Source organism: Crassostrea angulata, chromosome 4 (assembly GCF_025612915.1).
Source record: "Crassostrea angulata isolate pt1a10 chromosome 4, ASM2561291v2, whole genome shotgun sequence".
Taxonomy (NCBI): Eukaryota; Metazoa; Mollusca; class Bivalvia; order Ostreida; family Ostreidae; genus Magallana; species Magallana angulata.
This window is the reverse complement of record NC_069114.1, coordinates 43,026,432-43,040,834: the sequence shown is the minus strand read 5'-3', so window position 1 is coordinate 43,040,834 and position 14,403 is coordinate 43,026,432. Positions and strand designations below refer to the sequence as shown.

At 32.3% G+C, this 14,403-nt stretch overlaps 1 protein-coding gene across 6 annotated transcripts; it reads right to left on the bottom strand.

The window, feature by feature from the left end:
- Nucleotides 1-90: 90 nt before the first annotated feature.
- Nucleotides 91-14,334, bottom strand: LOC128180436 (run domain Beclin-1-interacting and cysteine-rich domain-containing protein-like). Of its 6 annotated transcripts, none has more exons than XM_052848548.1 (23): nt 14,183-14,334; nt 13,370-13,523; nt 12,972-13,182; nt 12,614-12,720; nt 12,166-12,364; nt 11,316-11,867; nt 10,961-11,061; nt 10,520-10,693; nt 10,178-10,220; nt 9,797-9,856; nt 9,434-9,478; nt 8,857-8,943; nt 8,241-8,277; nt 7,961-8,099; nt 7,579-7,662; nt 7,395-7,471; nt 7,048-7,112; nt 6,091-6,391; nt 4,264-4,342; nt 3,790-3,864; nt 3,426-3,519; nt 2,357-2,429; nt 91-1,832 (listed from the first exon to the last, which is right to left on the bottom strand). In XM_052848548.1, the coding sequence occupies exons 1-23, from the start codon at nt 14,215-14,217 to the stop codon at nt 1,769-1,771; spliced, it is 2,856 nt and encodes a 951-aa protein (XP_052704508.1). In that variant the 5' UTR covers nt 14,218-14,334; the 3' UTR covers nt 91-1,768. The 6 variants fall into 6 exon arrangements, with proteins under 6 accessions (XP_052704508.1, XP_052704511.1, XP_052704510.1 ...); XM_052848551.1 differs by having other exon boundaries at nt 10,961-11,052; XM_052848550.1 differs by having other exon boundaries at nt 11,322-11,867.
- Between the last annotated feature and the right edge of the window lie 69 nt (nt 14,335-14,403).

Below are 14,403 nucleotides of genomic sequence, written 5' to 3'. Positions count from 1 at the left end.
TTTTCCCAGAGAGCTAGAAATCTGCTGCCTAACTATAAACTGATATTAGTATTTGATATAAATTCAAAACGATAAAAAATTAAAACGGTAGTAAATTGAATAATTTATTTCAACACTTGATTTTGAATAATATTGCAGTATGTTGATTTCATTAACCAACAACACACAATGTCTGCAGAAATGAAAACTGGTATGTTGTATATAAATCATATTACTCTAACCTGCCTTGAATATACCATTAAAGTACCATTAATTGTACACATCAAGACAAGAATTATTGCATATTGGTTAACAATTATTCATGGAAAACAGTCAAAATATTGTTACATAATGTATATTTACTTTATGCTAAATATGTGAATGGTAAAGAATCCAAATGGCTAAAAACTTGAAATCAATTTTAGATGACAGTGGGTACAGTAATAATTGGATGAATAACCAAGAAGTTAATCATGATTGGCTAATCAAAAGCTTAAAACAAAAACTAACAGATCAGTTTCAACAAAACTGGGAATCAATCTGCAATAATTCTTCAAAAGGTGTTATATATATAAAGTGTTTACTAATTTAGACTTTAGATGCCAACCGTATGTTAATTCTAATTTAAGTAATTATATGAAACAAGTTTTAGCTAGATTTCGAACTTCAAACCATAAATTACCTATTGAAACTGAGAGATGGATGACATAGAAAGAAGTAACAGGTTATGTAATTTTTTAAACAGAGACTTTGGAGATGATTTTCACTATATTTTGTGTTGCACTGTATTGAAAAACGAAAGAGAAAAGTATATACCAAATATTTATCTTTTTAGACCATATATTGTTAAATTTACCAAGCTTTTTTCCTCAAACAATGTAAGCTTATTAAGCAAGTTATGTAAATTTATAAGTATTGTTAACTAGAAGGCTTAACCTCCTGGTTATTAATCTACATAATAAAAATTGTACATTAATGCTACATATATATTTTGTAGAGAACAACTATAATTGTTTACTTTTTTTCTCTACTTACGCATGAAGTATATATTGTGTATATGTTTGTCATATTCTCTATGTTGTAAATTACAACCAAAGAGATAAAATAAACTGTTCAACTGTTCAAAAAAAAGCGTACCTTACTTCCAGCGTAACCACTTTTACAGTATCACATATCTAGTACATGAATATACAGTATCAAACAAATAGTATCTACAGTATCACTATTATCTACAATATCACTTACTCAGGTCCAAAAGGTTTTCCCAGAGAGCTAGAAATCTGCTGCTTAACTATAAACTGATATTAGTATTTGATATAAATTCAAACGATAGAAAATTAAAACAATTGTAAATTAAATAATTTATTTCAAAATTGATTTTAAACAATATTGCAGTATGTTGATTTCATTAAGTAAACCAACAATACACAATGTCTGCAGAAATGAAAACTGGTACGTGGTATATAAATCATATTACTCTAACCTGCCTTAAATATAAAGCTAGCCAATAATAATAAACAGCTGTTAATGTTCCATAATGATATATAAAAAAACATACATTTCAAAATGAAAATAAAAAGCATATTTTTTAATTGTATTACTGAGTGATCAGTTTGATTTGATTTAATTAATCAATGGTTTTATTTTATAGTTAAAAGGATAAATTCACTCACTTATATTATTAAAAAACAAATAAATTTTATACAGGATTTCAACAACAAAAAATTAAAAGATTAAATTCAAAGAAAAATATCACAATAATTGCACTATTTCACTATTAGTTGCAGTCTTAACTTCCGCTCTCTTCTTCTGAGGAATCAAAGATCTTCGTTTCCAGCAATTGTCTCTGCCTTCTAAAATTAAAACCAGAACTGCTGGAAAAACTTGCGCTAAATCTTTAACAAAGTTTCTATTATCTGTACATAAATCAAAAAAGCTTATCAAAAAGATATGCTAAACAGCTGACAACATCAAACCATTTTGATTGCAACCTTATGATTTAAGATTTTTACCTTCTCAAGATCGAATGTCAAATTACATCAGAAATCATAAAAATTTGATGGAAACTCTTTGTAATAAGCAAACTTACAAGGTAGATAAAATTACCATATTAATATATGTGCGGGATATTAACGGTAAAACGAAACCGGTATTCATTCTCCAAAAGGTCATTTTTCCAAGCCCTTGATACACGTTTATGATCAGAAATCAACATTAATTTGTAAAATAAAAAATTCTTTCTACTTTTACACCTTATTTTTTAGTTGTATTAGAAAAATCAACAGTTCTAAGCCAGGACCCACGTTTGTGTAGTGTATGATTTGATTTAGATTAATATAACAAAACTTTTTTTGTTAATTGTACCATACTCAGTTACCTTGCTTCAATCCTGATACATTTGGGACACTTTCCCTCTACATAACACCCTTTATGGAAACATGATGTGCAATCTGAAATGAGTAAAATAAAAGAGCATTACAAATACACATTTAAAACTTTATTACTAATTTGGTAAATGGGAATCTATTTGTATATATCATGGATTTAATCATAGTAAACGCAAGGCTGATCTCTTAAAAGTGACCATGGGCCAGCTCATTTCGTAAAAATCATTCACACTTTTTCAATATTAGCTCTCTTTTCCTTAATCAAATATTACTGACTATACAAACAATGTTGGCAAGTGGCCCCTAGCACCCGCTCTGCTGAACACACCTCAGTTTTGGACAGCTACACAATTTTGAAGTTTATGAAATCTTTTATTTATGTTAAATAATCTTAATCCCATCATTATTATATGCAAATATGTATTTGTACATTTATTATGTCTAACATTAAATAACTGAAGTGTGTTAATTCCAATGTGTTGTTATTTAATAGCATTCAACATTCATTTGGAAAGAAATGAATGGATTTAAGGAAGAATAAGTATGTTGAATTGACTTGACAGTGTAAAGTTATGACACAAGTTAAATAAGACAGTATAGATGGGAACCTGGACAGATATTGAAGCAAATTAAGAAAATGCCACCTTCAGAAACCTAAGGGCAGTCTTACATTATTTTATAGACCATGCCCCAACCCATTTAAATTTCTCATTTCTATGAATATTCTCCAACTATATAAGATGTGCCACTCTGTAGTTACAAAGATTATGTTATGAAAATACGCAGCCATTTTTTTTATTTAAAAGCAACTTTGTTAAGACTTCCTCCATGTGAAAGAGCCAATCAGAATATGGAATAGAGTATTCATGAGAATGAGAAAAAAATTTAGGAAGTAAGCTCATAATCAGTGAGCAAGAATGGCCATGTGTTTCTAAGGATAAGGCAAAAATAACATGACTGGATAATTTTTTTACAATTGAGACAAAATATAAATCGAGTCAAAGCATTTGGTAATGACATGAGTAAAATCCATCTCAATTCATATAAAAACTAACAAACCTTTGCAAACAACGACAGTCTGCAACTGGAATGGGTAGATGATATCACTCTCATCTCCACACAGCTCACAGATGTAGCCAAAGCCCTGACAGAACTACAAATAAACAACAAAACTACAAATAAATAGTAAACATAATGTAGCCACAGCCCTGATAGAAGTACAAATACTTTTGAAATATCCAGAAAAACTGTGAAAATTAATCAACACCCTTCATCATAAAATTTTGGTTTTGCATGGTTCTATCGTAGACTGCCTCCTAAGAACAATATAGATGAAATAAGCGGATCAAGCAAAGTGGACTTATAAAAGAGGACTTCTATATAGGACTGCTCAGGCTGACCGAGAAAATTTGTGCTGTCTTACCGAACACTGCTCCACGTGATCTATGGACTTTGTCACTAAATCCTTCAGCTTTGTCACTATAGAACTGTTCTTTATCTACACAAAATACAAAACTAATATACTCAATACTGAAATCTAAGCTTGTCTCTGAAACATAATAAGCAATAGATGCACTCACATTATAATAGCTCAAGTACTGTACATTTCTAATTTTATGCAAGAGTGTATTTCCATTTTTCCGCAGTTTTGTTTTGAACAGCCAGAGTTACAAACTTTTGTTGTAATTTTACACAGTTTACAACTGTCAAAAATAAAAGTGAGAATTATTCACTGACAACGATTCTCTTGATTTTTTGCTAACATTAACTCCTCGGTTTACCAGTAATTAGAAATGTACAGTATGTCACTGGAATTTGTGAAAAAAAATAAGATGTCATACAAAAACGATTTCCTTTAATACATGTTTAAACAATTTTCAAATCTATCAATACTCACACCAACAAGGTCACTAATGGAGTAGACGTCCACATCTTCATACCAATGTGAGGGCTCTGCATTTATATCACCAACCAGACTGGAAATAAATATCATTATTTTACTTTCAAGTTAAATACTGAAATCTGATTGGTTTAGATGCAATCTATAATTTGTTCTATTGGCCTCAGCGTTCGCAATACACTTGGCATAAAAAACACTTTATAAATAGTGCCTGTTTGGGAGGGTAACTGTTGAAATTGACACCTCGAGAAAACCATTGTCAACCGACACGAAGCGGAGGTTGACAATAGTTTTCTCGAGGGGTGTCAATTTCAACATTTACCCTCCCTAACAGGCACTATTTATTTTATTATACTGAGTGTCTTATTTTAAAGAAAATTTTACTGCTTTTTTATAGATATAAAGTGAATTCTACCGCGAACCGTACGCGAATAATTTACGCGCATGTAACAATTCATTGTGTAACCCGTTGCCAAGTGTGTTGCTAATGCAGAGGGTAATAGTATATAAATAGTGCCTGTGTGGGAGGGTAACAGTTGAAATTGACACCCCGAGAAAACCATTGTCAACCGACGCGAAGCGGAGGTTGACAATGGTTTTCTCGGGGTGTCAATTTCAACTGTTTTCCTCCCAAACAGGCACTATTTATTTTGTTATACTGAATGTCTTTTTTAAAATTTTTAAGAAAATTTTACTGCTTTTATATAGGAATAATGTGAATTCTACAGCGAACCGTATGCGCATAATTTTCGCGCATGTAACATTTTTTAATGTTACCCGTTGCCAAGTGCGTTGCTAACGCTGAGGGTAATAGTAAATATTATCAACTGCGTCTTAACCAATCAGATTTCAGTATTTAACATGAAAGTATAACAAAATGGATTACCAACTGCGTTTAAACCAAACAGTTTCAGTATTTACATGTAACATGAAAGTATAATAAAACAAATTGTTACCGCTACATGCGCGTAAATTATGGGCGTACGGTTCTCCGTAGAATTCAACTTACTCCTAAAGTCAAAAAAATTAAGACATTCAGAATACAATGTAATAAAAGAAATATTGCCTGTTTGGGAGGGCATCAGTTGAAATTGACACCCCTCTTCAACGCATCAGTTGACAATGGTTTTCACAGGGTTGTCAATTCAACTGTTACCCCTATTTATATAATCATTTGTATATTTCAGTATCATACCTTATAAAGTTGTGACCAATAAACATGCAGTTTTTCAGAGTACAAATTCACGATATGTACTTGTGCTAAATCAAGCAAACAATATATTATTAAAATATAATGAAGACTCATAGATCTATCTTGCTGAAGAAAAGATTATATGGCAATCTTTCCATCTTAAAACAAACAGATGCAAGAAAAATTCAAAAGACAATTTTTAAGTCCAATCTGATTTAAAAGTAAAGAGCTTCAGCATTAATCACATGTTAATATATGGCAAACAATAATTTTTCCCCATACCTCATCTAAATTATTTTTCCATATGCACTCTCCATCTTCATCAGTGCATAACAAACCTATACCCTTATCATGTCTATTTTCCTAACTTACATGTAATAAATGCTTTACATGTAGCATATTTAGGGATGTGAACTGCATGTGGAAATACAAATTATCACTTATGTCTATATGAATCTAAGTCAAATTCAAGAGGCTAAAGTGGTCTTGTTAATTTTATAGTAGGCCAATAGGGAAGATTTTTTATCATCTACATACATGTATTTAGATGAAAAGCACCAGCTATGCATTTGTTATTAAAGATGATGAAAGGCATTAGAGACATGAAAAGTAAACCAATGGTTTCAACTCACCTTTCTGAATATTTACAAATTCTGAGAAATTTACACAGATACATGAGCTGCACTCTAAAAGCATGGACTGTCTCCAACAACTTCACTCGTTTGAACAGTGATGGATTAATTGTACTTAGGTTAAAATAAGGTTCATTAAAAATCCTTGAAAGTAATCTCCAAGAGAAATTGGACACTGGATACTGTTTAAAATCCCACTTCCTGATTATATGCCCCGGAATGTAGTTGATTTCGTTTCTATGACAACACTGACAAAAGTATTTCCCTAGATATTCACAGTATCGGAATCTTTTAATATAGGCTGAAATACAAGAAAAAGTATACTGTACGTGTGTTAAATATATAAACATACAGCATATTTACATATATTTTCCAAAATCCATTTGAATTATAGAATAACATGTGAAAATCATAAAACAAGTATCTGAAAGTATGGTAAATGACACTGTATAATTAACGGAAAGAGCTCTGTAACTGAACATTGAATAGATATTATAATTTCACCCATGCAGGGCCCCTTTGTCAGAGGTCATAAGTTCACCAGTAAGAACATTCTTCCTTTCTGATTCAACAAAAAACAAATGTTTCAGTGAACATGTATAACATTAAAATATAAATCTGATTTATCAGGTATGGTGCATTTATCACAGGTAGGCCTTTACTCTGGCCCCAGCTCATAGTCATTGATATTATAAGTTCATGGTCCTAGATGTTATAACTTCTCTTCTGAAGAATACATACTGCTCAACAGGAAAGGATTAAATTGTATGTTTACAGTAGACACTAAAATATAAAAGGACTGCAGTTTGTTGTCTAAAGACCCTTATAGAGTTTCCATGAGTTTTAACCTTTCTTTGCAATATTTGGCTGGTTGAAAACCAGTTAAATTTTCCTTAACTGAACCTTTTTTTATGCATTATGTGGCTGGTTCAAAACTGATTTTTCTTATTTGCTTACCTGGTTCAACTCGGGTTCCACATCCAGCACACCGGAAATTTTGCTTTGCCATAACAACAGCTCTCCTGAAATTGAGGAAATTCATCATTATGATGCACTGATCCTTACATTCACGGGTACAAAAGCACAATTTTTTAATTCTAGCAAGTGTCAGTATTTCATTAGGAACTAAAATAATCAAAAGAGATGCCATGAATTTAAAAATCTTTATTAATTATGATCATATTGGGTTTGTTTTTTACCAAAAGTTATTTCATATTTAACTTGGATTGTGAACATTGTTAACCGTGAGAGTCTTTCTCTAAATAGTACATGTATACCACAAAGACATTAGTCCTGGTATTTACTTTTGATATGGATGGATGTCAAAGATGATCTGTGATCTGGGAGGAGCCCATTCATTGTTCCCTCTCAATCTCAATGTCTGAAAGCATTTTAGAGAGAAAAAAATTCAAATGAAACCTAGAATTAGACATCATTGATTTTTTTTTCGAACAGTAATATACGTGATATTTCTACTTTTGTCCTCACCCCAAACAGCGAGTTTGTGAATCCTCCAATCTCATTTTCAATATCATCTGGAGATACTGGATATGACTTTGGTAAGGGAAGTAACTGTCAAACAAAAGCAACGAAATAAAGTGTAAAAGTTTACATCAGGTAACCTTCAGATTTACTGTAACCTATAACGTTTGTCTGAGTGTGTATTCCTTTTGGCATTTTATGTAGAAAGCAGCTTCTGCTACATCAAGTTTATCACAAAATGCCAGGCATATATGTTTAGGAACAAGTGAATCAAGAAATATGCTAATTCAAATCCACGCTAACTTGTTAAAAAATCAATTTACGCCAAATATTGTATGCACGTTATAAAATATATCTAAAGTAACCTGATTCTCTTCCTCTCACTCACCTCCTGTGGAGCCTCAGATATAGGTACCAGCCACTCCAGCTCGGATGCCTTTGGAAGCTGCTTTTCCGAGAATTTCTTTAACAACAAAATGGCTACCGACTCTGCTGACATGCCAGATTGGTCAGATATCTCCATAGAGCTGTACAAATAAGGATGGTGAATAAGACACAGCGGACAAACTATACTTAGATTAAAATATCTGCTGAAATTGACTTAAAAACTTTTCCAACTTTTACTTGTTAAAAATTGTACACATCATATTAACATATTCATACTGTACCTTTGTCTATCTGGCTTCACTTTCTGTAAATCTGCATCTTTAAGAAGATCCATGTAACATTAATTTCTACATAAAATACAGTTGCTCTCTCTCTCTCTCTCTCTCTCAAATTAAGAAACTAGTTATATATAAATATATTAGCTCAAACTAACATTAACGTAAAACAAAGGGTTCATGTTAAATTAACAGCTATAGAAGCTATGCACTGAACATGTTTCTTGAAAGTGAGGACAGTATTTTGGCATTTGTTGTCATTTCCTAAACTTTAATTTCTTACTTAAATAAAACAGTCAACAAACTGAATATGACTGGTCTGTCAGTAACCTGTTTAAAGAAACCTATTGTGATACTAGAAATGTTGGTTCAACATGGATTACCAGAAAACTTTACTTTATAATTCATCTTGTTTACTTATTATTTTTAGCAAGAGATTCAGATAAGTTCAGAACTCACAGAAAATATTTGCAGATTTTTTATCTCCTATATAAACTTTAAATGTTAAACTTTATAATTAGATATATCACTGTCTGACCAAAAAAAATTTGAAGAAAAATTTCATCTTCCTTTTTTTTAGACTGGCTCGTAAGCAGTGAGAGGATTGAGTGCAAGTGCATACCTGAGTACAGGGAGGCAAGGGACAGTGAAAGACCCTCAGATTTGATCAAACTCAGATTGGTCTCATTGTCTTGCTCATTGTCTGAAACTGAATCAGTCACACAATAAACTTTCCTGCTTGAATAAGAAACTTTACTTATCTAATTTTGATAACATTATTATGATTTTTTTTTTACTCATCTCGAATCTCAATGCATCACCTCAAGCATATTGGGTATGCAAAATACATGGATAAAAGATTTCAATATAGCAAGATATTAATATAAACTCTACTTCAGAAGTCCGCATGAGAAATTTAAGAAAATTAGTTTAAATAATTCTACCATAGCAATAAAAAAAATAATGATGGACAGACTTAATTCTGGTTCAGAAATGTCAACCTTGATAAATACATTTTATGAAATAAATTCATTACATACCAAGAAAGTATTTATCAAAAAATATCTTAAATCAGTATTAACAAACAAAAACTAATTCAGAAATAAAATGAAAACTCTTGCGTAACATAATCTAAATATCAGTGCATTTTGCAGTGTCGGGGATAGCATATACCGTAATACAGTATTTGTGTAACTTACTTGTTAGATTGATTTCATCCACCTCAATGTCTGAATTACTGCTATCTATAAAAGGGGTAATTTTATGCATTAAAATTCAAACAAAGTATAGACGAAACAAACACCAGTTTAAGTATCCATGAGGGGGCCAAAGGGTCTGAACACACTCCCCCCCCCCCCCCCCCCCCCCCCAAGGAATTCAAATATCTTATATTTACACTGTGTAACACTATATTTCACTGGTTTATAGCCTTTTTTGTAACATATTTGGAAAGAAAAATCATTTTTTAAACATTTTAAGATATCATTATAAATTGCTATTTTAACCTCTATATATGAAATGAATTAACATTTGATTTCTCAGAAACAAAAACCGATTCACACCTGTGTTATCTTGACAGGAAGAATTTAACACTGAAGAGGGACTCTTGCTAGTTGTAGCCGCTGAGGAAACGAAAGCAAAAATCTAATCAAATACAAAAAACAACTAATATGATAAGAAATGTGCATGACAACAAAAACAGGAAATAGATTATTTAGAATATGAGATGGTATTTTCAAGGAAGAAAAAAAAAAGAATTGAGAAGGATTTAAAAAAAAATAAAATTAAGTAAATATATTTTAATAAAAATATATTTACACTTCATACACAGTCAAGGTACAAGAGTGTTTGAGTGCTACTTAAATTTCAGATGTGTACATGTACATAAATACCTTGAATATTGATAATGCATGTAAATACAAGAAGATTACACATATACTTACTTTCAGTAAGTCCATCACTGGATGTAGGGAAAAATTTGGCTTTCTGTGAAATAAATACCAAAGTGTTACTTGTACCATCTTCGCTAACCAAGGGGTTCCGATACACTACGCTTCTCATAATGAGAAGCGTAGTGTAACGGAAACCCTTTGTTAGCGAAGATGTACATGCGTGAGATCAATCTATAGATGCATGAACATATGGGTAGTTATATCTCTAACAATATAACAATGATTATTTAAGAAATGATATGCAAGTTAGTCAGTTTGTGGATCAAAGTAAATGCTTACAGTTTGCAGTTATAGATAATAGTAAATATAAATACAGTTTGGAGTTGGACTTACCTCCCTTAGTTTCTGCTGTTTGCGGATGCGGATTCGCTGCTTCAGTTTGTTGATTTCCTCGTCCGAGTCTTCCTCCTCAGGATCCTCACGGTCCTTCGGACTTATGACGTGGTTCCACTTCATTTGTTCTATGGCTGCTATCAATGCCTCAGATATACTGAAATGTGCATTCTCCTGTGGATGAAGAACAATCAATTGAAAGACTTTCATTCATTAGTTTTGGAGAAAAAGTAATGAACCGCTTAAGCACTACTGAATGAAAAACATTCAGTATGTGCATACATACATGTATACCATCATAGAACTGGTCTTTGGATTCCAATTCTGGTCTTTGTTAAATAAAATAGTGATACACTTTAAAATTTAACAGGAAATATATTTTCAATGGATCAAAGCTATTTTTAAAAAAATACAATAAATGGTTGTTAATAAAATACACACCTTGTCTAGATTGGCACAGGTGTTAAAATCCTGAGAAGACAGGTAGTTGATGAGGGACTGACCATGTACAGGCTGCCTGAAAGTTGTCTCCCCTGGTATATCTGTCAAAGTATGACATAAGTTATAATTCAGTACTTGTATTGGGATTCAAACTTGCATGTCTACACAAGTAGATGAAATTAAGGAATGAAAAAAGTCAATCACATATTAGGTCACACTTAAAAAAAAATTTCAGCAAATTACATCAATAAGTAGTTGATGTATGGTATAAAATCCAAATCTCATGCAAAATGAAAGTTTAAAAAAGAAAAATATGTGTATCAATTTTTAATTTTTAGAAGTATTTAATGCAAACCTTTACTTGCTGGTTCAGATGAATCTTCTCTCTGAGTTTTATTTGGCACTTTTCCTTTTTCTTTCTGGGGTCCTTTCTCCACTTTTATACCTCCATGATCTGACCTTGACCTTTTATGCCCTTTTGATTTTGCTTTGACCTTGACATTTTCTTCTTCCCCCTTTTTGGGGCACTCAGAGTCAGAAAAAATATCCTCGAGCCTGTTCACAGTCCCTGACTTTCCGGGCTCAAAGTCCTCGTTGTCTTTGTATATATTTTTAATCACAGTTAAAGTTTTTGACATCCCTGTATCTGACTGGCTCCTCACTATGGCCTTCTTTGCACTTGAATTGACAATGCGTTCACCAGATCCCACTTCTGCATGTGAATTCTCACTATCAGTGGCCGCATTTTCACTAAACTCTATATTCAATAATGGGTCACTGTTGAGGTTGTCATAGAAACTAAAGTCAGGGGCATCCCCAGTTGGGGAGTCGGAACCAGATTTCCGTAGAACTGTTCTCAAAGATTCACGAGCCATGTTCTTTGTGTCCTCAGGGCTTGTGCTTGCTCCTTTAGAACATGAAGATGGATTAAACTTCATTATCACAAAAAGCTCTAGAATCTTTCCACTATTGTCATTAAATATTTTCAATTTTTTATCTTATTCTTTACTTGATGGTTGTAATTAAATAGATCCCAGTGTAATTATTCTAATCATATATTCAAAAGACAGTTTATATTGTTTTCAAAATTAAGGTCTATGGCATTATAGATATTAAAACCATAAAAAGTAAGTGTGTTTTAATCTTTACTGACTGCTGATTTTCAGTTAGTAAACATTTTATTAGTACCATAATAGAGCTCTTACTGATTGAAGAAGGAACAGCATGCTCATCTGACATACACAAGATACTCTCCTTTTTTGGAGATGCAAATGGTGGTGCCAAAGCCATGGCACCATGGGAGCTTGATTTTCCCTCACTGGTCGATAAGTGATGTTTTCTTTCTGGTACAGCCCAAGATCTACTCCTCGACCCCCTCATGTTAGGTTCATGGTTATTACTAAGCTGTAATTAATCAAACAAAAACATTTTATGCATTTTAATTACCTTTGAGACAGTTCACCGTTTCATGCTGATGTACTGTAATAAACAGTTCAATTATCCATGCACAAAATGTACCGTAAATGTAAAATAAAATATTGACTTTGGTAATCACACATTGTAAAATTCAAATTTTTCGCATCATTTTATTACCCAAAAGTATTTACATTATCACTTAGTTCTGATTATTTTGTTGAATTAATATACATGTACCAGTTTTAGGTCTAGTTCAGCCAACAAGGAAATTTGGTTGAGTTCAATAGCTTTTAAGCAAACACAAAGAGCTTTGAAGTATTGTGCATCATTCAGGAATGCCAAGTCTACAAAATAAAACGGTAAGTGTTACAAATATCACACAAGTTTTATTTGCATCAGTATGAGTACATACCTTTAATAGCGCTTTGGCAAAAAACTTTTTGATGAGATGAGCTACATTGCATGTTAAAATTGTTGAAACAAAGAATGGTCATAAAAAACAATATTCTAATACATGTAACTTCACATAATAAAAAAAAAAATTAAATTTCATCTTTTAAAACATACAAGTAGAAAGTAAATTGCTAAAGCTTACCACTGTAAAACCTTTTCATCAGTGATTTGTTGCACACCAAGGTAGACAACTGCGAGGACAGGGTGTGATCCCTTAAACTTTCTCTCAGCCACATTGACCCTTTATTTCCTCCTGATCGGTTGACCTTGTCTAAGGCAGGGGCCAAGACTGGGTTCAACATCTTAAGACTGTACACAAATGGCCAGAAATCCAACTCTATCCCAAAATTTCCCTACCAAAAAAAAAAAAGATTGGTTATTATTAAATGTACTCACATTGTACTAAAATTTTACATGATCGAACATCACGTTTTGCTTATAACAAAATGTTTTTGAGAATTTCATAAAAATACAGGATATGAGGAAGGTGAATTCGTATCATCTATTTTTAATTAATTACCACCTTCAACTTAGACCCACCTTGATACTCTTCAAACCATGATACATAATGTGTTCCAGTTGAACACACATTCTGTTAAGTCCTCCATGGATGTTCCAAACATTGCTGCTCTGTCCGGATAAAAGCCCCTCTGTAACTGCCTTCAATCCAAACAGTAGGCTTTGACGTTCTGACCTGATGTTGAATAAATAATAATATATTGTAATGTCTGTAATTCATCATAATAATGAAAGCAATATAAAGAACATGATAGTGAAGAAAATATATTTAATGTAAATAGCCTAATTTAAGTTCAAAGTACACTCTCTCTCTCTTTCTCTCTCTCTCTCACACACACACAAGTTCTTGTTAATTTCATCATACGTAAATGCATGTCAGAGGCATTCTAATAATTAACTCAATGAACTTTTATTGTCATGATAATACAATGACATGTTTTCGTAAATATAGGGAAACTGGAGTCGAAACATGGGTTGATGCGTAATCCGTCTTTGGTTCCTACATTTACACGTTTTCCAGAATCAAAATATGAGGGGCATTGAGGGCTTGCAGAGAGAAGTGGATGTAGGCTCTGCCTGTCCACTTCTCAAAAGAGAATAGTTTTTCAGCACCTCTGGAGCTTATATGAAAACACATCCCTTCATAGATAGATTTAAGGATCCTTAATTCATTGTGACAACAAATACAAATGTGAAACATTTTCCCTTTTCACAGTTTTTCAAGCTATCAATAGGTCATTGTTTAGGATCCGCCCATCATGAGTATCTCTGATGTTTACTCTACAATAAAAATTTATGTTTGCACCAAATATGCAACGAAATATTGATATCAACCTGTAATTATGATCCGCGTTTACTTCATCAGACATCTTTTTATGATCCAAGAGGCTATGTCCTTCTTTAAAACTCCTCAAAACAAATATTCGTCTTGTTTACATCTTGACTGCCCGAATTTGTCATGTGTCAAAATGAAGCTCCTTGGTTATCAAAGCGTTTTGTGGTCCATCATATCAAATTAATATAGTAAAACGCTCTGCTGATCTAATTTTTCCTTT

Coding starts and splice junctions, on each gene's coding strand:
- LOC128180436 (XM_052848548.1), bottom strand. CDS start 14,217: ATGTCTGATGAAGTAAACGCGGATCATAATTACAG. Junction 13,183..13,369: donor ATGGTTTGAAGAGTATCAAG/GTGGGTCTAAGT, acceptor TTTTTTTGGTAG/GGAAATTTTGGGATAGAGTT. Junction 4,343..6,090: donor ATTTGTAAATATTCAGAAAG/GTGAGTTGAAAC, acceptor ATTTATTTCCAG/TCTGGTTGGTGATATAAATG.